The sequence below is a fragment of the Camellia sinensis genome, chromosome 7 (genome assembly GCF_055761805.1).
Source record: "Camellia sinensis isolate YWXY chromosome 7, ASM5576180v1, whole genome shotgun sequence".
Lineage (NCBI taxonomy): Eukaryota > Viridiplantae > Streptophyta > Magnoliopsida > Ericales > Theaceae > Camellia > Camellia sinensis.
The window spans coordinates 21929431-21954612 of NC_138967.1; the positions used below are offsets into that span (position 1 = coordinate 21929431).

A 25182-nucleotide genomic window follows, 5' to 3' on the forward strand; every position below is an offset into this window, starting at 1 on the left:
GTATTTCTACTTGCAGAGTCCTCCTAGGATTCATACTCCTAAGGATAATGCTTATCCTTTTACACCCTCCCCCACTGCTTAAACCAAGTGGGATGGTTTTCTCCATGGCCGAACTACCATTTGACCGAAGTAAAGTAGGCCGAACTATCCTTAGTTCAGCCCTTCCCTTTACTCTTCCTTATATCGGTTTCTCATCTGTTCAATCCCATGGTGTGTTTGGACCGAACCAACGACTCTCAACCGGTATAACACCCAAACCAGTACACCTCTAAGGTCGATATAACTTCAAGGCCGGTCTTACTTCAAGTTGCTCGCAGACCGAAGTACCTTTACAATCCTCTAACCGAAGTAACTTTATCATTTGTGAGCCGAAGTAATTTCACCTCCTTGGGCCGGAGTAATTTTGTCTCTCCAAGGCCGGAGTAACCTTGCTCTCCTAGGCCGGAGTATCCATTACGGCCTTTTTACTTAGCCCTTTGCGTTTTGGGCCTCAAAGCCCAACTCGCAGCTCGGCCCAATTTCTCCCAAAAATTACCCTCTCAATTGCCCCTTAATTCCATCTGCGCAACATGATTGGGATTACCAGTCTACTGGCCGAGCTAGAGTTTATTAAGCCTTTCCAGCCGAGCTAAAAACCCTTTGGCTCTCCAACCGAGCTAATTTTACTTCGGGCTTTACTATGTCCGGTCAAAACGTCTCTTCAATCACAGCGACTGTAACGCTTCCCTTTCCAATGACACGTGGCAGATTCTGATAAGCTGAGGACGGCTGTCACGCCGTCTTTCGTACTTCGTGAATTTTGAATAGTCCCGCCCAAATTTTGGGTCTTCTAACAAAAACAATCCCTGAGGCTAGGGTCCCTTCACTTTTTCTATTCCTTCATCTTCTCTCTCCACTCTCTTGCTGTTCGTGTTCTTCTTTTTACTACAACAGATCTTCAACTTCAGTCCCTTCTTCTTTAACCTGGTAAGCAAATCCACTTTCCCTTCATGTTTTTCTATTTTCACATTTGTTTTATGCATCTGTATATCTTGTTTCGTATGTTTTTTAAAAACATTTTGTTCATTTCTGGTTTGCTTCTGTATTTTCATGAAAAAACCATAGAACTTGTACGTGTATGAACTGTTATGTAGAAAAACCAGTCTTAGATCCAAAATCACATAGCAATCGAACTAGGATCCTGTTTGCCCCAAATACGTAGATCTCTGTAGTCAATAACCGAACTAGAGCTTGAAAGTTTCAAAGGGTTACCAGAGCCTGACTCACTTTAGCCGAAATAAGATCACCGAGTTTTGAATATAGCAAACTAGGAACCTCGGTTGTCAACTGAACTAAGCTTTTGGGGCCAAGCCGGCTTTCTTGGTTCCTAAACCGAACTTAGAAAGCCGCCCATAGAGGCTTAACCGAAGTAACTCTATTCACACTGCAACCGATTTAGGCCTTGGGGCTAAACCCGCTTTCTTAGTTTTTTAGACCGAACTCAGAAAGCTGCCCCTAGACGTTAAACCGGTCTACCGAGCAAATTGGTCAAATCGAGCTACCCAACCTTTTGATGAACCGAGATAGAACCAGTTTTTTGAGGTCGAAGTAGGTCTTTCATACCTTGCTTTTAAATTGTAGCACGGTCCGTTGATCAGTGCTTTAACCCCCTCTGTTTTTTACTTTGCAGACTTAGGTTACCCAGGCACTCCTGTGTGCGCTCAACCGAGCTACTGAGCACGATTTTTGCACCGATATAACTTATAAGTAAATTATACATCAGATGGGTAAGTATAGGTATCTAGTTGAGACCCCTGGTGGCATGGCCGAATTTAGGAAAGATTACCAAATTCCTGATGACGTCCATCTGACGTTGGCCAAAAAAGACGTTATTCCTTGGGAAAATGAAGGCTTCGTCCCTTTTACCCTTCAATCCATAATAGAAACCAGACTACGGTTTCCTGTCCAACCGTTGATCTGCGAATTTCTTAGGCAGACTAGGTTATGCCCCACCCAACTGTCCACCAATACATACCGCATTATTATGGGAATAGCCGCACTAAACAACCAAACCGGATTAAACCTTGGCCTTGCCGAAATATTCCATCAATACTCCATCGGCTCGAAAGATGCTGGGTGGGTCTATTACCTTAGGATCCGCCGCCGCCGAGAGAAGATAGTTAAACACACACCGGACAAAGATCTTAATGATGATGATTTCTTCTGGGTCTCTGGGAATTTTGAGGATTTTCAAGCCCAAATTCCTGGCCGACCTATAAATTGGAAAAAGGGAGAGCCTGGTAATTTAACTTCGGTCTTCTTTCTTGTATGTTATCTCGGTTTTTTTAGTCTATTGACCGAACTAACACTTCTCTTTTTTCGCAGATTTCACCCATCTTCATTCCTTATATAGTTATCCAAACCTTGCAATTTTGCGAGCCGCACTACGGATTAAAGAAAGAAGTTGGGCTAAGCTTCTGAACTTTGAGCCGACCTATCGGTACAGCGGTCGCCGAAAAGCAAGAGTGACTGACTTCCTTCTTGAAGAAGCGCCTGAACCGGACCCAACCTTGCCCGAAATAAGACTTGTCCCACTAACCGCTGAAGAAGAGATGGCAAAGAGGAGCAGAGTTAGGGCCCTTCTCACCGAAACAACTAGGCCCGAAGTAACGCCTCCCAGTCAATCGCAGCCTGCTGTTGTGGCCCTTCCTTCTCAACAGCCCTCCTCTTCTCGCCGAACCAAACGTGCCCGAACTGCCGAAACCGAACAAGTTTTGGTTGATGAAGAACCTGCTATTCAGCCGAGCTTACCACCAAGCCCCCAACCGGAGTCTTCCGACTGAACCATCGGCAGCTGGGCGCCGAAACTTACTTTCAACGACCGAGACATTCGAGATATAGACTCGGTTGTTGCTGAGAAAGACCACCTGTTGGCCATCAACCTGGCCAAGAGTGTGTGTCTGCCCAAAGACATGGAGCATCACCACAAACAGTTAACCACCGAGCTGAAATCCATCCGGTCTGCGACTAAATCTATGATTCTGGTTAGTAACTTCGGTCGTTTTTCTGTTTATTTTTTCTTTTTCTTTCCAAGTTTTACTTCGGCTAAAGGGAAATTGTTGCTTTGTCAGGCCATTCAGAAAAACCAAATCACCCATAGGAAAGTACTGGAGCTTAGGAAAGTAACTAGGCAAGCAGCGGCAGAGGCAGAAGCGAAATCGGCCGAACTGGAAGAGGCCAGAAAGGAAATGGCCGAACTCCGAGGTGAGGTCGGCCGACTGACCGGAATGGTTAGTTCGGCCGAAGCCGAAAAACAAAAGACTGCCATTGCTTTGAAGGACAAGTACTTGCGCGAGCTGTTAAAACTTGAAAGAAAGAAGGATGCCGAAATAAAGGAGAGGGCAAAGGAAGCTGACAAACAAGGCTTCAAGAGGGCCGAGGATGCTTACGCCCAACAATGCAATGCTGCCAAGGAGCTGTTCTTTAAGTGCGGCTGGAGGGGAGCCGTTGAGAAGCTCGGTCATGATCCTCAGACCGAGGTTTTCAACCCTCCAGCCTACTTTATACCGAACTCCCTGATGGAATACGCCAATGCGATGCAGCAGCAATTCCTTGAGGACTCAGACTCAGATGACGACTCTGCCCCTGAGGATACCCCGGTTGTGAATGCAGATCAGGTAGTTCGGTCGGAGCCCATGGTGGAAGATCTAACTGTTGATCAACCAAGTGAAACCGTGGTTCTGGCCGAAACCACTCTTCCGACTGAAAACGTCCCTGCGCCTGAAACCGGTCTTCAGGTTGATGCTGATGCTGCCTTTGACGCCGAAATCGAAGATCTTTTTTCTTGATTTTTCCTCTTTGTTGTTGTCTTTTCTTTATAACCGGGCTATGCCCCTTCCCTAGTAATGGTTTTGCAATGAATGTATGTTTTGTTGGACTCTTATTCCTGTTGAGAAATGTATGCCTGTATTTTGTAATGCTTCAGTTACTCCAACTGTTATTTCGGTTTTAGATGGTTAAACTATACTTGCCAGCCAACCATTCCTTAGCCGATATGCTTACTTCGGCTGAGGAGTACAAAGTGTTTGGTTTATTCCAGCCAACCACTCTTCAGCCATGCACTTACTTCGGCTGAAGAGTAACAAGTGTTGGTTTATTCCAGCCAACCACTCTTCAGCCATGCACTTACTTCGGCTGAAGGGTAACAAGTGTTGGTTTATTCCAGCCAACCACTCTTCAGCCATGCACTTACTTCGGCTGAAGAGTAACAAGAGTTGGTTTATTCCAGCCAACCACCCTTCAGCCATGCACTTACTTCGGTTGAAGAGTAACAAGTGTTGGTTTATTCCAGCCAACCACTCTTCAGCCATGCACTTACTTCGGCTGAAGAGTAACAAGTGTTGGTTTATTCCAGCCAACCACTCTTCAGCCATGCACTTACTTCGGCTGAAGGGTAACAAGTGTTGGTTTATTCCAGCCAACCACTCTTCAGCCATGCACTTACTTCGGCTGAAGAGTAACAAGAGTTGGTTTATTCCAGCCAACCTCTAAGTTAGTTTTTCCGGCTAATTTAGAACAATGTTTGGTTATTCCGACCAAAACGTCCTGCAGCCTGGATCCTTATCCTGGGCTTAGGAAGGGTGTTGGTTTAATCCAGCCAACCTCTAAGTTAGTTTTTCCAGCTAACTTAGAATAGAATGCTTGCAATATACTAAGTCTTTAAAGCTAACTTTTACAAAGAATAATTTGTGCTAAAAAGAATTTTTCATTTTATTGAAGGAAGAGAAAAGTACATATGTTTGAAGTAGAAAAGCTAAAAGTAAAATAACTTGAGATTGGCCGTGTTCCATGGCCGAGGGATTGCCTTGCCATCCTTGTCTTCTAGGTGGTATGCCCCTTTGCCTGCTAACCCCACCACCTTATAAGGACCTTCCCAATTTGGGCCTAACTTGCCGTCTCCTGGGATCAAGGTGTTTCCCATTACTTTGCATAGTACCCAATCCCCAATCTTGAATTGTCTTGGATGCACCTTTTTGCTGTATTTTCTGATTAACTCTCGTTGGTATGAGGCGATGTGGACTAGCGCTCTTTCTCTTCTTTCTTCTGCAAGGTTGAGTTCTAAGGCTATGGCTTCTCCATTTAAGTCTGGATCAAAATTTTCGCTTCGAATTGTGGGGAGGCCAACTTCTAGTGGGATCACTGCTTCCATTCCATAGGCCAAGGAGAATGGTGTTTCTCCAGTTGATCGCCGAGGCGTGGTGCGGTAAGCCCATAAGACGTAAGGAAGTTCATCTGCCCACTTGCCTTTTGCTTTCTCTAGCCTTTTCTTTAGTCCATCCAAGACGACTTTATTTGATGCTTCAGCTTGCCCATTTGCTTGAGGATATGCCGGTGTGGAATTGTAGAACTCTATCTTGTATTCTTCACAAAAGCTTCTAAAGATTCTGCCGTCGAACTGAGTTCCATTGTCTGAGATCAGTGCTTTTGGTATGCCAAACCGAGTGATAATATTCTGCCAAACAAACTTCTTCACATATTTTTCTTTGATTGACGCCAATGCTTCTGCTTCCACCCACTTTGTGAAGTAGTCTGTTGCTGCGAGAAAGAATTTTCTGCCCCCGGGCGCTGTTGGAAGTTGTCCTACTATGTCCAAGCCCCACATTGCGAAAGGCCATGGGCTAGTTAATGGTAGGAGTTCTCTTGCTGGTTGATGTATTTGGTGCGCGAATTTCTGGCATTTCTCACACTTCTTCACATATTTCTCTGAGTCTGCTTGCATATATGGCCACCAATATCCTTGCGAAATAGCCCTGTAAGCGAGCGACCTTCCCCCTTGATGGCTTCCACACACCCCTTCGTGTATTTCGAACAAGAATGCTTCTACTTTGCTGGGATGAACGCACTTGAGGTAAGGCTAGAGAATGACTTCTTGTATAATGCCAAAGATGGAGATAGCCAAAATCGCTATGACTTTGCCCTTATTTTGTTGGCTTCTTTTTTCTCTTCTGGTAGGATGCCGTCTTTTAGGAACAGGATGATGGGATCCATCCAAGAAGGGCCTAATTCTGTGCAACATACCTCTTCCGCTTCGGGGTCTTCTATGCTTGGTCTTGGTAAGAAGTCGATGAGTAGTGGATGAGGGATTGATGTATCTGCTATTGAGGCAAGGCCTGTTAGTTCGTCCGCTCAGCTGTTTTCCTCCCTGCCAATTTGTTCTATCCTTACTACATCAAACTTCTTGATCTCTGTTCTGACTAACTCTTGGTACTTGGCCATTCTGTCGTCCTTTGCTTCGTATTCGCCAGAAATTTGGTTTACCACCAGCAGAGAGTCACTGTATACCATTAGTTCGGTTGCCTTCATGAAGTGTGCTGACTTGAGTCCTGCGAGAAGCGCCTCATATTCCGCTTTATTGTTGGATGCTGGGAAGCCAAGGTTGATTGCTTGCTCTATAACCAGGCCATCTGGAGAGATGAGGACTATGCCAAGCCCTGCGCCATGTCGGTTGGATGCTCCATCCACAAAGAGCTTCCACATCTCTCCAACGAATAGTTTCCAGCAAGTGGAAGGATCAGATGATGTCGTGAGGTCAAGAATGGTGTTTTCATCAAGGTCCATGTTGGCTGTCTGTCCTTCGTCCTCTATTTGAACTGTTGGTGAGCCTTTGTTTGTCTCTTCCTTGTTGTCCTTAGTATGGTCTGCCTTGGTGCTTGTTTGACTACCTTCTGCTAGGGGTTGCGCTATTCCGGCGTCAACTTCCGTCCCTAGTTCGGTTGTGTCAGTTAGGTCGACTGGGCAGATATGATGACTTCCAGGAGTAAATTCTGCGACGAAGTCCGCCAAAGATTGGGCTTTTATTGCAGTCTTGGGTTGGAACTTGATGTCGAATTGTCCCAACTCTACTGCCCACTTCAAAATTCGCCCACTAAAGTTCGCCCTTTCAAACAGAGCTTTTAGTGGAAAGGCTGTGAGGACGACTATGGTGTGGGCGTGAAAGTAGTGCGCCAATTTTCTGGATGCCATCATTAATGCTAATGCTAGTTTCTCCAAGGGCAAGTACCTTGTTTCGGCTCCCAACAATGTCTTGCTGACATAAAAGATGGGCAAGTGTTGTATTCCTTCTGCACGAACCAACACTGCGCTGGCTGCGTGCTGAGAGACTGCCAGGTACAAAAAGAGTTCTTCACCAGGTACTGGAGTAACAAGTAGTGGTGGGGAAGACATGTACTCCTTCAAGCTTTCCAGAGCTTGGTCGCATTCTTCATCCCACTCAAATTTGGTTTTTAAAGCTTGGAAGAACGGTCGTAGTCTGTCTGATGACCTGCTTATAAACCGGTTGAGTGCAGCCGCCATACCAGTGAGATGTTGCACTTCTTTGACTGAGTTTGGTCTCTCCAACTCCTGGATTGCTTTGATTTGAGAGGGGTCTGCTTCTATACCTCGGTTGGTCACCAAGAAGCCCAAGAATTTGCCAGATCCAACTCCGAATGCGCATTTGGACGCATTGAGGCGCAACTTGTGTTTCTTCAGGATCTGGAACATCTCGCCAAGGTCTTTAAGATGGTCATTCTCATCCTTGCTTTTGACCACCATGTCGTCGATGTAAGCCTCCATTGTTCTGCCTAACAATGGTTCGAACATCTTGGTGACCATCCTTTGGAATGTCGCCCCTGCGTTTTTTAGGCCAAAAGGCATGACCTTGTAGCAATATAACCCCCTTGGTGTTGTGAAGGATGTGACCTCCTGGTCTGGTTCATGCATGGCGATCTGGTGGTAGCCTCTGTATGCATCCAGAAAGCTAAGTCGGTTATGCCCTGCCGTTAAGTCCACCAGTTGATCTATCCTTGGAAGAGGAAAGCTATCTTTTGGGCACGCCTTGTTGACTGTTTTGTAGTCAACGCAGACACGCCATTTACCATTCTTTTTTGGCACTACAACTGTGTTGGAGATCCATCTTGGGTAGTGCACTTCTCTTATTGCTCCTGCCTCCAGTAGGTTGCCTACCTCTTCTGCCACTATTTCGGCGTGGTGGAGTGCCGATCTGCGTGTGCGTTGGATGACTGGTCTGGCAGATGGGTGGACATTGAGTTGGTGACTGATGAAGTTTGGGTCAATACCTGGCATGTCGTAGGGCGTCCAGGCAAACACTTCGATATTAGAGGTCAAGAATTCCAAGACCTCTAATCTTTCAGTGCTGGACAACGATGAGCCAAGCAAGAAGAACTTATCCGGGTTCTTCTCATCTATTTTTACCTCCACCAAGTCCTCTACCGCCTTCTGATCAGCCTCTTTGCCGACGTCCGCGAATAGTTCATTACTTTCTGGTTCTTCCACCGAATGAACGTATCCTTTGGCAGCTCGGCTTCTGTTCGCTGTGGCGAAGCATTGTTTCGACATGATCTGATCGCCATAGACTTCTTCAATTATGCCAGTGTCGTTGGGGAACCGCATTACCTGATGGTAAGATGACGCTACCGAACGCATGGCATGCAGCCATGTTCTGCCCAAGATGATGTTGTATGTGGAGGGGACCTTCAATACCCAGAACTCCACTTGTTTTGTTACACTCCCTGCTCTGACTGGAAGGATTATTTTGCCGACAGGCCACTCTGGCATGGAGTTGAATCCAATCAAGGAAGAAACTGCAGGTGCCAAGTCTTTGTCTTGCAGCTTCAGTTGCTTGAATGTGTCGTAGTACATGATCTCACATGAACTACCCTGGTCAATCAGAATCCGCTTGACATCAAAATCCTTGACTCGGAGAGTGACGACCAGCGCATCATTGTGAGGACAGTATATTCGATCCAAGTCCTTATCCGAAAAGGACATGGCGTTTGTTGCCTCCGTCCTCCCCTTCTTGGTGGCAGGTTGGGTACTTAACACTTCCCTAAAGTGCTCAGCCTATTTGATTGACCCTCTGAGCTCGCATACGCGCTCAGGTTCAAAAACTCCATGTATGACATTGATAATACCTTGAGGCGGTGCATCGATTGGCATTCTGTTGGGATGGTCATTATGATCTTGGGGGGCCGGTTGCGTCCCTCCTTCAATGTATTTGTCCAAGTGGCCTGCTGCCACCAATTCTTCCAAGTGCTGTCTCAGTGGCGTGCAATTCTCAGTTCGGTGCCCCTTTTCTTTGTGGAAGGTGCACCGTGATCTGTCGTCGTAATTTTTCTGAGCTTCCCCTAGCTTGGCTGGCCACTTGACAAAAGGCTCGTCTTTGATTTCGCTCAGAATTCGATATATTGGTTTTTTGAACACTGTTGTTATGGCAGTGCGGATTCTCAACCATCTTTTGTCTGGGTCCTCTCTGTTATTTCGTTTGCCACGTCCGTTTTTGTTACTTCGGTCAACCGTGTTGACCTTCGCAGAGGTTTTCTTTTCTGGTACTGCGGTCGCACTTGATTTTGCCTTGGCACGTGCGCCATCCTCTTCTACCCTGATGTGCTGATGTACTCTCTCCATCAGGGCCTCCATGGTGAGGGGTAGTCTGTTTCCTACTGGTAGGCCTCTTTTATATTGCGCAATGGCTAGATTGGTAGGGCAGTCTCCAATCTGGTTGAATGTCTCCCAGTAGCGACTGTTGTAAGATCTGAGGGTCTCTTTTTCACCCATGTCGATGGAGAGTAACTGGTCTATCTCCACCGGTGTTTTAGTGTTTGTTCGAAACCTTGTTACGAACGCTTCTGCCAATTGGGCCCAGGAGGCTATGCTGCCCTCTGGGAGCTTTTCGAACCAAGTCAAGCCTAGGTCGCCAAGGCTTAACGGGAAGAGTATGCACATTAAGGCCTCGTTTCGCCTGTACACGGCCATGACTTGGCGAAAGTGGCTCAGGTGTGAATACGGGTCCGTCTTCCCTTCATAGGTAGTGAATTTCGGCTGAAGGAAGCCTAATGGTAGGGGCGCGTTTTTGATTGCTGGGACAAACGGCGAAGTCTGTAGTCTTGCCAATGCCTTGTCCGTTGGTTCGTAGGCCGGTCGCGGTATTGGCATTCCAACCTCGACGCTTCCATGCGTCCGAGGAGCCAACCGTTGTAAGGCCGAAACTCGGTGTGGATCCCTTGCCCTAGCATCCTCCTTGCATCGTGCTTTTTCTTCGAGCACGGTTCGTAAGTCGGATGACCTGGGCAATTCTGTTTGTCTAGATCTGGTTTGGTGTGAATGTGAAGGCCAATACGTGCTTCCTTTAGTATATGATCTTTCGGATCTCGTCCTCTCAGACCTGGAGTGACGAGTCCTGGAAGATAAGGAATGAGTGTCGCCTGTCCTGAGGCTTCTGCTCTCTCCTTGGGAGGGTGTAGTGTTCCTACTACAATTCTCTGAGTGGCGAGGGGGCGTCTTGTGCTTGCGCCCCTCTCCTGTCGCCACATCTTTAGTCTTCATCTGGCGTTTTAATGCTTCCATGTCCGCCGCCATCTTCCGAATTAGTTCATCTTGTTCCTTCACGCGATCTTCCAGGGCTTGAGGATCAATCCTCCTCCTTTGCCTGTCAGGACTTTGAGAGTGACGAGGGCTGCTATTCCACCTTCCCCTGCCACTCCTCCTGGAGTTATGTTGTTGGGGCTCCAGATCTGCCATAGGAGGGACAGAGGGTAATCCTTCACGCCTTGCGCCCCCGTCTGGAGTTAGTCCGTCGACGGCGGACTGTGGTAGTTCTTCAATGTATGCCATTGATTTGAGAGAAAGGAGAAGCTTAGTCAAGAGGTTTTTGTTCTTGTCTGTTTTTCCCACAGACGGCGCCAATTGTACGGGGAGGAAATAATTCTCCTCATATAATCCTGTTGACCAAGTCCACGCTCCTCCGTACGACGTCGCTTTGTCACCTGAAAACACAAACGTGAGCTAGCCGGCGGGTGTGTGCCGGAAATCTCTCTGATGCCTAAGTCAGAAAACTTGACAAATAGACAATGCTCTAAGTTTTCAGAAAGAATTATGTTCAATTACCTCCTCCAAGGTGATGTTTGTGGGCTATTATAAGTTTCCCGTGGCACAATCCTAGTAGGACTTGTGTTTCTACTTGCAGAGTCCTCCTAGGATTCATACTCCTAAGGATAATGCTTATCCTTTTACACCCTCCCCCACTGCTTAAACCAAGTGGGATGGTTTTCTCCATGGCCGAACTACCATTTGACCGAAGTAAAGTAGGCCGAACTATCCTTAGTTCAGCCCTTCCCTTTACTCTTCCTTATATCGGTTTCTCATCTGTTCAATCCCATGGTGTGTTTGGACCGAACCAACGACTCTCAACCGGTATAACACCCAAACCGGTACACCTCTAAGGTCGATATAACTTCAAGGCCGGTCTTACTTCAAGTTGCTCGCAGACCGAAGTACCTTTACAATCCTCTAACCGAAGTAACTTTATCATTTGTGAGCCGAAGTAATTTCACCTCCTTGGGCCGGAGTAACTTTGTCTCTCCAAGGCCGGAGTAACCTTGCTCTCCTAGGCCGGAGTATCCATTACGGCCTTTTTACTTAGCCCTTTGCGTTTTGGGCCTCAAAGCCCAACTCGCAGCTCGGCCCAATTTCTCCCAAAAATTACCCTCTCAATATTGATACATAATCACAAATCAATATCTAAGAGATTTCTAGTTTTTTCAATCTATTTATAATACCTTACTCATAAGAAATATAATTCTCATACAATTAAATAATCCAAACTAGACTATCCTAACTCAAAAACATGTATAATCCAACATAATAACTAATAATTATATAGGGCTCACATAAATAACATGGGTGAACTAATCCCAACATTATTCCCTATTTCATTTCCCTTCCTTTTTCCGTTCCCTACTCTTTTTTTTTTCTTTTTTTTTTGATAAATTTACTCAAAAGTCCCATCTCAGAAAAGTATGTACCAAAAAGTTTCATGAATTTTCTTGCAGACAATTAAGTCTCATTGAATTTTAAAAGCTACACAATGAGATCCTTTCAATATATTTCTTGAAAGATTTCAAATGTGGGTATGCTTCATTTGTACACTATTATCTTATGAAACTTGTGTCATATGTGTCATTCTTAAAATATGACAATGGGATATCAATCTAAAGTGTGCATTATTGTCTTATTAAACTTTTGTCCAATGTGTCATTCTACTTAAAATGTGACAATGAGACATTTGTGCACTATTGTCTTATTAAAATTTGCCAAATTTGTCATTCTTAGAATGTGACAATATAACATCATTCTAATGTGTATACTATAGTCTTGTTAACTTTCTGCCAAATGTGTCATTTTTAGAATGTAAAAATGGAATATCATTCTAATGTGTGTACTATTGTCTTATTACTTTTTCCAATATGGGTATTGCTTCATTTGAGAAATTTTAATATGAAATAATACTTATGAGATTATAAGAATATTTATGAGACTAAAAGGTCCATAAATAATGGATATATGATGTATTAATAAATGCCCCTTTATTTTTATTTTTTTGTAAAATTCAATATCCAAACACAGTCTTAATGTAACAAAGTTTTTCTTCATCTTTTTTTTTTTTTTTTTTTTTGGGTAGGTAATCAATAATTCATTAATAGTGAAGTAGCGGATATAAAGTTAAGAAGGGATATCGGTAATTATATTATTTGTTTGAATTAAATTTGTATTATAAAAAATGAATGGCTATTATTGAAATAATATTTATCATCCATTTTTTCTAAATAAATATGATTCAAACATATAATTGTTAACATTTAATATCATTGTAATTCTTTCCATAAATATTCTATTCAACGATTCCTAAAATATAAACAGTTCATATTACTGAAATTAGTCTCAAAATGGGAACATCAACCACTATTGTGTGGCAATATGGGCTCGTTTCGGGGCCCGTTTTGATGATTCAAACCGTTCACATTTTAAAATATGCATCGAGTAGAACACACCTATAAAAAATCAAATTGGTTGGACATTGTTAACCATTTCATCGAAATTCATTTGTATCTACAAAAATAAATAACAATTGTTATTTGAAGTATAAAACAAAGTATAAATGTGAGTGGCTGAAAAGGTTAATGATAGTTGATTAACTTGATTTTTTATAAGTATGTTCTACTCAATGTATTCTAAAATGTGAACGGTTCAGATTATCAAAACAGATCTCGAAATGGGTTCATATTGCTGCACAACAACCAGTCCACTTTCCTAGAAATGAGTCTACCAAATCTAAACACTCTCTTAAATTAACATGATAACTTACGAGAAGCCAATTCCATTGAAAAAATAGTCTATTTTTTTAACCCAAGTATCATTACCTTTAGCAATATTTTTGCCAAGAAAAAAAGCAATGTACGTTCACAATTTATGTCAGTCAGTAAGGGCCCCAAAACTCTAATCTTAAAACAAAAGACACACGGTTCATTTTTGTTTCAGTAGGGACCCCCAAACTCTAATCTTCAGGTTGAAGGTTTAATACAAATAGAAGTACTGCGAGAAACCAAAGAGAACCTCACAATTTATTTTATTTTATTTTATTTTGTTGTTGTTGTTTTCGAAAGTAAAAGTAGAGAAGTGACCTTATTATTCATCAAGTTCTCTTGTTACAAAAGTTCTTGGATGTTCCAGAGCCATTGATTTGTCTTGTCTCTAGCTATTGATATTGCTTCAGGATTTGCTAGAGATGTTCCAGACCATGCTCATTTGCCAATTAACTTGGTTGTTCTGGACTTGCCATCAACATCTAATCTTTGCTCTCGTATCTTCTTTCAATCATCTTAAATATTTTTGTAACATCTCTCCTTACTTGAGTGAATAGTAGAACGGTGACTGAATGGCAAATACACAAGGCTCCTACTAAAAACACAACATATAAGCAATCTTACTCAGGACAAGTCTTATTGTTAGAGTAAATTTCCTCCAAATGTGATACAGGGATAACTTTATATACAAAATTTTTGAAGCTCTTTAGTTGGTCAGAATCCTTGCACCTCACTAGGAGGTCAGGGGCTTGATTCCCCTTCTGAAACTATGACTGCCGATTTAGAAAGAATAAATAAAAAGAATATTGAATCTGATTTTCATCAAAGAGCTCGCAAATGCCAAAGCATTGTGGTTTTCTACAAAAATGATCTGATTAAAACTTCTAAATCCTTGAGTACCTTCACAGATAGGATGAATAAAAAGCAACAATTTGAAACAGTACCTTCTGGTATGTCTAAGAAAAAAACAATACAAGTTTTATTATTTGCTTATACATTAAACTATTACTTATAATACAGTAATTGAACATACATAATGATAAACTAACAATGTCTATGACATCAAATATTAAATACCTAACTATTCATATTTACAAGTATTTTGTATTTCTCCATTTGAGGTAGCTGAAAAATGGTTTCTCTGGAACAGGTATCCACTTCACAAGCCAACCAATCGGCCAAGATACTGCAGCAAATCCAATACATACTACCCACTGCCACCAATTCAACCTCTCTGTACTTGCAAATTTCTTCAGGAATTCCACCATCACCACTTGAAGAACAATGGTAATCCCAATGATCGCCAAAAACAACTTGCTCCTATGTATTTCCTTGAAGACATTCTTCTTCTCGAGCTTCCTTGCATTGAATTCGTTGAAAACTTGGCAAAGCACGAAAGTATTGAAGATTAGCGTGTTGATGACATTTGTATTCACCCCAAAGATTGATTTGCCTCCGAATTGTAAGGTCAGTAGCACGGCTATCTGGTAGAATGCTTGAGCTAGCAGGTTCCTCCACATAATGTTGGTGATGAGTGGTTTAGTTCGCCCCACGGGTGGTTTCTGCATGAGTTCTTTGGAGGGCTTTTCTGTGGCCAGAGCCAAAGCACCTAAGGTGTCCATGATCAAGTTCACCCACAATAACTGGACAGCTGTAAGTGGGACTTCACCAGCTGAAACTGCTGCGACAAAGTTGATGAAAAGCGCAGCAACGTTCACAGTGAGCTGGAATTGGATGAATTTTTTAATGTTGTTGTAAACACATCTTCCCCACTTTAAGACCGTGACTACAGAACCAAAGTTATCATCTAAAATGACAATGTCTGAACTCTCTTTCGCCACTTCTGTTCCTTGAATCCCCATGGATAGACCTATATCTGCTTCCTTCAATGCCGGAGCATCATTCGTGCCATCACCAGTAACTGCCACAACATGGCCTTTCTGCTTCAAGCATTGCACCATGAGAAGTTTATCGAATGGGGAAGATCTTGCCATCACACAGATTTTATCAACTTTCTCCAATCGCTCCTCCGGCGTGTAATTGCGAAATTCCACACCTTCTACCACTGCTCCATTAATATCCTGATTAGGCCTAAGTATCCCGCATTCAATGGCTATAGCTCTAGCAGTGAAAACATTGTCGCCAGTGATCATTTTGATGTTCACTCCAGCATACTGACAAGCTTTCACAGCTTTCTGCACACCAGACCGACATGGATCCTTTATACCTACCAATCCCAAAAGGGTCAAGTTGCTGTCCTTCAAATTTTTGTTAACTTTTTCACCTTCATTCTCTTCTTCTTCAACTTGTTTATGAGCAAAAGCAATGCATCGAAGGCTGCTCGCAGCCATACCTTGGATCATTTGATCAAATTTCTTCCTTTCAACACCATCCAAGACCTTGATTTCTCCAGAGACATCATAGTAATGGGAACACATTGCGAGCACCATCTCTGCAGCCCCTTTCCAATGCACGTTGATCGTATTGTCATCCTTCTTCCTCATTGAAACGCCGCTTCTTTTCTTTGTTGAATTGAAGGCTTCAACATGGAGGATTGAAAAACTCTGCTTCAGTTTCTCCATATCCATGTTTAGTTCCATGACAGCCCAAAAAAGAATTGCTTTTTCGGTGGGGCTGCCAGAGAACTCAAATTCGGATCCTGAAGTAGACTTGTAAACAGTGCCTGTCGTATTCAAACTGACACCTTGGTGGAGCAATTCAAGAACATTTTCTGAAATTGAAGTTGAATTTCTTTCCTCCATCGATTCTTGGCCGAGCCAGAACTTTGTTACCTTCATTTGGTTGAGCGTGAGGGTGCCTGTTTTGTCAGTACAAATGACGGTGGCAGAACCCATTGTTTCACATGCAGAGAGCTTTCTCACCATTGCCTGATCAGCCATCATTCTCTTCATCGAATAAGCCAAAGTAAGTGTGACAGCCAATGGCAAGCCTTCAGGAATTGCAACAACGACAATAGTTACTGCAGCAGCAACGATCCCCACAACAGAATTAATAATGTCATTAACTTTTGTCTTGCTTCCATTGAACTCTGTATTTCCATTTGCATCTTTTGTATTGCCTGTGAAATACCGAACCAACAAAACCACTAGAACTAGGAAAGCAACAACCAAACCAACCTTGCCTATGGCCGAGGTTAGTTTGTTGAGCCGGGCTTGTAAAGGCGTTTGCTCGTTGGTGTCGCGACTGATTGTGCTCATCATCTCACCCCATGTCGTGCTCATGCCAACCGATATGACAAGCATTTGGCCAAACCCATCAGCCACCTTAGTACCCGAAAACAAGAATGGATTTCGGTTAAGATTTACTTCTATGTGCTCACTTTCGCCTGTCATGCTCGATTCATCAACTTGTAGCGAGTAGTCATCTATGAATAGGCCGTCAGCTGGAACCTGATCTCCAATCTTTAAGCAAACAACATCTCCAACAACAATTTCAAAAATCGAAACTTGTTGCCGCCTTCCATTTCTCAAAGCTGTTAGATAATGTCTCAATGGGACCACATAATTAAATGTGGTGTTATCATTTATAAGAAGCCTACAATTTAAGTGATTCAATTTAGTTAATAGGCTTAAGGGTATATGTGTTATGGACCTAATGTGTCCATACTAGTTGTATAATTTCTATTTCTATGAGGGGCAGAAATAGAAATTAAAACATATTGGTTAAAGTTGGTTTTCATTACCTTTCAGTTTTAAAACCAATAATGGTTAATTTATTGGTTTTCATTACCTTTCAGTTTTAAAACCAATAATGGTTAATTTATTGGTTTTCATTACCTTTCAGTTTTAAACCAATAATGGTTAATTTATTGGTTTTCATTACCTTTCAGTTATGAAAACCAATTACAACCTTTAAAAGATTATGGTCCCTATTCCTTCCTAAGATGAAAGATAAGAACACTATTTTGTTTTTCTAAATCCTCTCAAGGAGAAACATAAGGCACCAAAGGGGAAAGGATTAGAAGGCAATAACATAGTCAATATTAAAGGTTTTATTGACAATCAGACGCTTCCGTTTAACCTTTCATCGATGGATTCAGGTATGTCGTTTTAGTCTTGTTTTCTTGATGATATACATGGTAGATGATCCGAAACATGAAGTTTCATGTTCTGAAATTTATGTTTACAAGTGGTATCAGAGCGGTTATATCATGTGTATTATCAGAATAGATATGCTTTTATTCATCCTATTTAGTTTCTTGGAATCAGATTCTGTTTTTGTATTTCTGTTTTTCCCTCTGCTGCAAATTCTGTTTTGTTTTCTGGAAATGGAACATAATTCGGATGGGCGGTTCATTTTTCAAATGGTGAACATCATGTATTTATATATATATGTATATAATTGGGATTGCTGCAGATTATATAACATATACGGGGTAACAAATTTAGAAATCTTTAAATTTAATGTAATTTCATACAACGTCTACGGAAATTTAATTTTCTAATGTTCTAAATATAAGTCAATTCAAACAAGATGTCACAAAAGTGATCTCTCTTGTCTAGATTGTTTTATATGGAATGTTTTGAAATTCATGTCTGTGTATCTCATGCGGGTATTTATCGGTCCAAAGACATGATTAAGACTTGGCAGAATTATACACACATTTTGTGGTGATAAACATGTGCCAATTGTCAAGGAAACCTAATGTGAATAATAAATCCATCAAAAGATAGATTTGTTATTTGACATAACTTATTGTCAATGTTTGATCATTACAACAAGAATACCACTTACAGTTAATATCACTACCCAAAGGCTTGGTATTAATGTTGTGCTAGGTATCTTGAGATGTTGTCATTAAATTAATTTATTTAGAGATTATCTGTTTGGTAACTTAATGTGAGTATAATTGTTTATTCCTTTTATTTTCTTTTCGATTCAGCTTTAATGTCAACTAATTCAATCTCTGCCAACATGAACAATGTTCCAATGTTAAATGGAACAAACTTTAAGGACTGGAAAGAGAACATATTGATTGTTCTCGGCTGCATGGACATAGACTTGGCATTAAGGATGCCAAAACCGAATGCTCTCACTGCACAAAGTACTCCTGAGGAAACTGTGTACTTTGAAAAGTGGGATCGTTCTAACAGGCTAAGTCTTATGATCATGAAGCGTGGGATTCCAGAAGTTTTTCGAGGTGCAATAACAGAGGATGTTACCGTTGCCGGTGAGTTTCTTTTAGAAATTCAAAAGCGTTTTGCTAAAAACGATAAGGCTGAAACAAGCACGCTTTTAGCAAGCTTGATTTCAATAAAGTACAAAGGCAAGAGTAATGTTCGCGAGTACATCATGGAAATGTCTCATCTTGCTTCAAAACTTAAGGCACTAAAGCTCGATCTATCTGATGATTTGCTCGTGCATTTAGTTCTCATCTCTCTTCCTGCACAATTTAACCAATTTAAGGTCAGTTATAACTGCCAGAAGGAGAAATGGACTCTCAATGAGCTCATTTCATTTTGTGTGCAAGAGGAAGAGAGATTGAAGCAAGAAAGGACTGAAAGTGCTCATCTAGCAAGCACCTCCAAGCATACGGGCAAAAGAACGCATAAGGGAAAGGAAGTTGCTATTCCTCAGGGTCCGGAACCAAAGAAACAGAAAACGCAGGATGGTTGTTTCTTTTGTGGCAAGCTCGGACACAGAAAGAAGGATTGTGCCAAATACGTCGCCTGGCGTGTAAAGAAAGGTACATCTCATGTTTTGGTCTGTTCTGAAATAAATTTAGCTTCAGTGCCAAGAAACACTTGGTGGGTAGATTCTGGTGCTACAACTCACATATGTGTTTCTATGCAGGGTTGCCTGAACTACCGAAAGCCAACTGATGCTGAAAGATACATCTCTTGTGGGTGATGGCAAGTCAATAGAAGTGCAGGCAATAGCGCACTTTAGATTATTACTGAAAACTGGTTATTATTTGGATTTATTAGACACTTTTGTTGTACCGTCCTTTAGACGGAATTTAATTTCTGTTTCTGTATTGGACAAATTGGGATATTATTGTTCTTTTGGAAATATGAAGTTTCGTATGTCTATTAATTCCAATGTTGTTGGTACTGGTTTACTTAATGTGTTTGATAATCTATATTTGCTCGAAACTATTGCATCTTATAATGCAACCTTGCACGTGGAATCACGAGGTACAAAGCGTAAATTAACTAAGGAAAATTCAGCCTCATTATGGCACAAACGCCTAGGTCACATCTCTAAATCTAGAGTTGAGCGCCTTGTGTCTGATGGAATTTTGGACTCTCTTGATTTTTCAGATTTTGATGTCTGTGTTGAGTGTATCAAGGGAAAACAGACCAAAATAAAGAAATATGGTGCCCATAGGACTACAGATGTCTTAGAACTAATTCATACGGACATTTGTGGCCCATTCCCTATGGCGTCTTGGAATGGTCAATAATATTCTATCACATTCATAGACGATTATTCCAGATATGGGTATCTATTTCTTATCCATGAGAAATCACAGTCTTTGGACGTATTCAAAAGATTTAAGGCCAAAGTTGAGTTACAACTCAACAAACGGATTAAAAGTGTCAGGTCTGACCGTGGTGGTGAATACTATGGCAGATATGATGGATCAGGTGAACAACGTCCAGGACCGTTTGCAAAATACCTGGAGGAATGTGGAATCGTCCCACAGTACACCATGCCAGGATCACCTAGCATGAATGGTGTATCTGAGAGACGAAATCGGACTCTTAAGGATATGGTAAGAAGTATGATCAGTCATTCTACTTTACCAGAGTCCCTCTGGGGTGAGGCTCTAAAGACAGCAACTTATATCTTAAATCGGGTGCCAACTAAAGCAGCTGCAAAACACCTTATGAGCTTTGGGTTGCGCGAAAGCCTAGTCTAAAACATTTGCATGTGTGGGGGTGTCCTGCTGAGGCGAGTCCTTATAAACCTCATGAACGAAAATTGGACTCTAAAACCATTATCAGCTACTTTATTGGCTATGCCGAACGATCACGGGGTTACAAGTTTTATGATCCCACAAATAGGTCAATATTTGAGACGAGAATTGCAACATTTTTTGAGGATGTTGAGTTTGGGGGGAGAAATCCAGTTAGAGACATTGTCTTTGAGGAGGAAGTAGGAGTAATCCCACTTCCTACTACTACTTTTGACCAATCACAGGTTCCTATACCTGTCATTGCTCGAGAAGTAATTTCGAATCCTCAACCAGACAATGTTGTTCAAGATAATATAGTTCAAACCCCCATTCAAGATGAGGTAATTGTTCCTGAGGAACAAACAATACAACCTCGACCTCAAGAATCTGTGCCATTAAGGCGATCCACCAGAGAAAGGAGATTTTCATTTTCAGATGATTATATTGTATATCTCCAGGAACATGAGGTAGAAAATGGAATGTCGAAAGATGATCCAATCAACTTTCGTCAAGCCATGGAAAGTTCCAACTCTCATAAGTGGATAGAATCCATGAATGAAGAATATAAGTCTATGCAAGACAATAAAGTTTGGGAACTTGTCTTATTACCAGTTGGTGCGAAGCCCATAGGTTGTAAATGGATATTTAAAACCAAAAGGGATTCAAATGGTAATGTGGAGAGGTATAAGGCACGTCTTGTAGCCAAAGGCTTTACTCAAAAAGAAGGAATTGACTTTAAAGAAACTTTCTCTCCAGTTTCTTCGAAAGATTCTTTTAGGACAATTATGGCACTTGTTGCATATTTTGATCTTGAGTTGCATCAGATGGATGTCAAAACAGCTTTTCTTAATGGTGACATTAAAGAAACAATTTATATGGTGCAGCCAGAAAACTTTGTGTCAGGAGACCCAAAGAATATGGTTTGCAAATTGACTAAATCCATCTATGGACTCAAACAAGCTTCTCGTCAGTGGTACTTCAAATTTCATCAAGTTCTCACTTCGTATGGTTTTGAAACTAACGTTGTTGATGAATGTGTGTATCACAAGTTCAGTGGGAGTAAACACATATTTTTGGTTTTATATGTTGACGACATATTGCTTGCCACAAACGATATAAACTTATTGCATGACACCAAGAGATTTCTATCTAAGAATTTTGAAATGAAAGATTTTGGTGATGCTTCCTTTGTATTAGGAATCGAAATACTCCGAGATCGTTCTCGGGGTATTCTGGGATTATCACAAAGGAGCTATATCGAAAAAATACTCATTAGATTTGGCATGCAAAATTGTAAATCAGTTGAAACCCCGGTTGCTAAGGAAGACAAGTTTAGTCTCAGCCAATGCCCGAAGAACAGTCTTGAAATTCAAGAAATGCAGAAAATTCCTTATGCCTCAGCTGTAGGGAGTCTAATGTATGCTCAAGTATGTACGCGTCCGGATATTGCGTTTATAGTTGGCATGTTCGGCAGATATTTAAGTAATCCTGGCATGAATCATTGGAAAGCAGTCAAGCGTGTTATGCGATATTTACAGAGAACAAAGGAATATATGCTCACATATAGGAGATCGGATAAGTTAGAGGTCATTGGATATTCCGACTCCGATTTTGCTGGATGCCAAGACAGTAGGAAATCCACATCAGGCTATATTTATCTGTTAGCTGGCGGAGCAATTTCTTGGAGGTCTGCAAAGCAGACGCTCATAGCTTCATCCACCATGGCTGCAGAGTTTGTAGCATGTTATGAGGCATCAAACCAAGGGATATGGCTGCGGAATTTTGTCACTGGGTTGCGTATTTTGGAAGGCACTGAAAGACCACTTAAGATATATTGTGACAATAAGTCTGCAGTTTTATATTCCAATAACAACAGGAGCTCGACAAAATCAAAGCATATTGATATGAAGTTCCTAGTTGTAAAAGAAAGAGTGCAGAGTGGACAGATTTCCATAGAGCACATTGGGACAAACTCCATGATAGCGGATCCACTTACGAAGAAACTACCACCCAAGGTCTTTCATGAGCACACTGCTCATGTGGGTGTTGTTCTATTTGAGAATATTCTGGTTTAGTGGGAGTTTGTATTTATATTACTGCTTTATGTCAGCCTTGAGTTTTATCTATGTAATTAGATTAATTTCTGCAGAAATGAAGTATTCAATTTATTAGGCTCTGTTACGTATTGTGAAGTATTGATCTCAATAAAGTTAAGTAGGACCAGTTGGACATAGGCATGTATGGATCACATCACATGTAATTTCCATGCTACGCATCCATGATTGATCTATGTCATTTAGCTATATTTGTATACGTGACCATTGGTGGGTCGAGTTACGATTGATGTAATGAAGACTGCTTTGATCCTATATTAATATAGTTAATGGACAAGATTGTTTGGATACCCTCAAGTTATGATAACAAATTTCTGAGCTCACTAAAGTTAAGCACATTTTTCAAGATACATATGTGGTCCAGTGGGAGATTGTTAGATAATGTCTCAATGGGACCACATAATTAAATGTGGTGTTATCATTTATAAGAAGCCTACAATTTAAGTGATTCAATTTAGTTAATAGGCTTAAGGGTATATGTGTTATGGACCTAATGTGTAGATACTAGTTGTATAATTTCTATTTCTATGAGGGGCAGAAATAGAAATTAAAACATATTGGTTAAAGTTGGTTTTCATTACCTTTCAGTTTTAAAACCAATAATGGTTAATTTATTGGTTTTCATTACCTTTCAGTTTTAAACCAATAATGGTTAATTTATTGGTTTTCATTACCTTTCAGTTATGAAAACCAATTACAACCTTTAAAAGGTTATGGTCTCTATTCCTTCCTAAGGTGAAAGATAAGAACACTGTTTTGTTTTTCTAAATCTTCTCAAGGAGAAACATAAGGCACCAAAGGGTAAAGGATTAGAAGGCAATAACATAGTCAATATCAAAGGTTTTATTGACAATCAGACGCTTCCGTTTAACCGTTTATCGATGGATTCAGGTATGTCGTTTTAGTCTTGTTTTCTTGATGATATACATGGTAAATGATCCGAAACATGAAGTTTCATGTTCTGAAATTTATGTTTACAAAAACATCAATCGGGATATTGTTGCTGACTTTAGATAATTTGAGAAATTGCCTACTCTGCTTGAAATTACTTCCTGCTGAGACTGCTATGACAAGAAAGACAGCAAAAAATATGCTGCCTCCATCGTACCACCCTTCTTTCAGCCCATTTTCTTTGATGCCAAATCCAAGTGAAAGAGCTGCACATGCTAAAAGGATTATAATAGTAGGATCTTTCAAAGCTTCCCACACGAAACGATAGAAACGTTTGGTGGGAGGCCTTTGATATGTGTTCTGCCAAAAGCTTTGTGTCTGCGAGAAATATCTTCTTCGTCATCTCCATTTATGCCATTCTCCAAATTGGTTTTGAGATCAGAAGCTAAACCTTGAACTCCACCATGTTTTTCAACAAGCTGGTTTAGATTTTTCCTTTTGATAAGTTGGGTGAGACTTGACTTATCAATGTTTCTGAAACAGGGGTGTGGTGGTTCGGGAACATCGATGACGACAACTGAGTTAGATGGAAGGAAAGGGGATACCTTTCTGTTGTTCTTCTTGGCTTCCAAGCAAGAGGTGAAGGCTCTGGAACTATAGATTGTAACAAACGCCATATGCCATCTCTGTTTGTTGGTTTCAGTAAGGCTAGTGTGTAGTTTGAGGACAGAGTCATACAAACTTGTTTCAAATATTGTAAACATGCTTTAAAAAGCAAAAACAAAAACAAAAAAATGGAGATTTGTTTCAAACAAAAAATAAAAATAAAAATGGGAAGATGATGAGTTACAACTTTTAAGACAGTGAGAGATGAAGTAAAGGATAATGTTTTGGAGGAACTAATGTAACATCAAAATATTTAGCTCACGTACTTAAGACAAAAAACAAGATCATATATGTCTGTCTGAGATGTTGTCAATGACATGTCTGCGTTCATCTTTTATAGTGTTTTGCGCTGCGTAATCTAAGCCATCTTTTTGTTAGAGAAATTCCGGTTCAGACTCGGAGAAATTTCAAAGAAGTTTTGAAATTTCTCTGATATAATCACAGAGAAATTTAGATTGGCAGCCACATGTATGGTTTTCTTAGGCTATGGGTTTTTGGTGTTTGACCTGAAATGAAATCAAATACACGGTTTATCCAAAAACACACAGTTTCTTGGAAATAGATCTTTGAACCTTGCTTGATCTTTTGAACCTTTTCAACTCGCTTTTTAGTATTCGGATACGAGGAGATGTGTTCGTGCTGCCTTCGCATAGTCTTCAATCTGAAGGCACAACACAGACACACAACACTTTCTATAAATGGAAATGGCGACAGATCACAGCCAAAAATTTCATTCTAAGAATCTTAAACAAAGTGAATATTTCAAATTTTTTATTAGAGTTAAGTTTTTAGGTTCGAATCTTACTCTTCACCATATCACTAAAATTGTTCAGTTTATATAATAATATAAATATTAGAGACTCACATTTTAAATCTTTAAACTGTACTTGGTTAAAAAATTTGAGAATGAATTAGAAAAGAAAAAGGGAAAAGAAAAAGGTAAGTAAAATGTGAATAAAATATATCACCTAACTTCATATACTTTTTCCCTTTCACTTTTCAAATTCCTCTCTAAATTCTCCAACGAAACGCGACGTTAAATAAGTTTCAGAATACCACAAAAATTGTTCATTTAATAATAGTATAGATGTTAGAAACTCACATTTTGAGACTCTTAAATAAGCTTCAAAACCCTACCAACCGGGATGGAACTAGGATTTCAATTTCAGACGAGCCAAGATATGTACAATTTTTTATTTATCAATTGTTATAAACTTTCATATTGCAATTTAAAAATGAGAAATAAACTAATATTTAATACTAAACTAATATAAAAAAATAATATTTATTTTGTTTTAACATGAGCAGAAAAAAAATCACATCCATTCAACTTTAACATATATAAATAAAAGAGAAATCATAAATTAATTGATTTTTTTTTATACCTATCAACTCAATTATCTATTAAAGT

The 25182-nt window shown here is 40.7% G+C and overlaps 1 protein-coding gene and 1 pseudogene across 1 annotated transcript; both read right to left on the reverse strand.

Moving 5' to 3' along the window:
- Positions 1-14131: 14131 nt before the first annotated feature.
- On the reverse strand, positions 14132-16662 carry LOC114281144 (putative calcium-transporting ATPase 13, plasma membrane-type). The gene has a single exon (XM_082877563.1). The coding sequence runs from the start codon at positions 16529-16531 to the stop codon at positions 14270-14272; it is 2262 nt and encodes a 753-aa protein (XP_082733689.1). The 5' UTR covers positions 16532-16662; the 3' UTR covers positions 14132-14269.
- Positions 16663-23168: 6506 nt separating this feature from the next.
- Positions 23169-24285, reverse strand: LOC145795661 (putative calcium-transporting ATPase 13, plasma membrane-type pseudogene; annotated as a pseudogene).
- Positions 24286-25182: the final 897 nt, after the last annotated feature.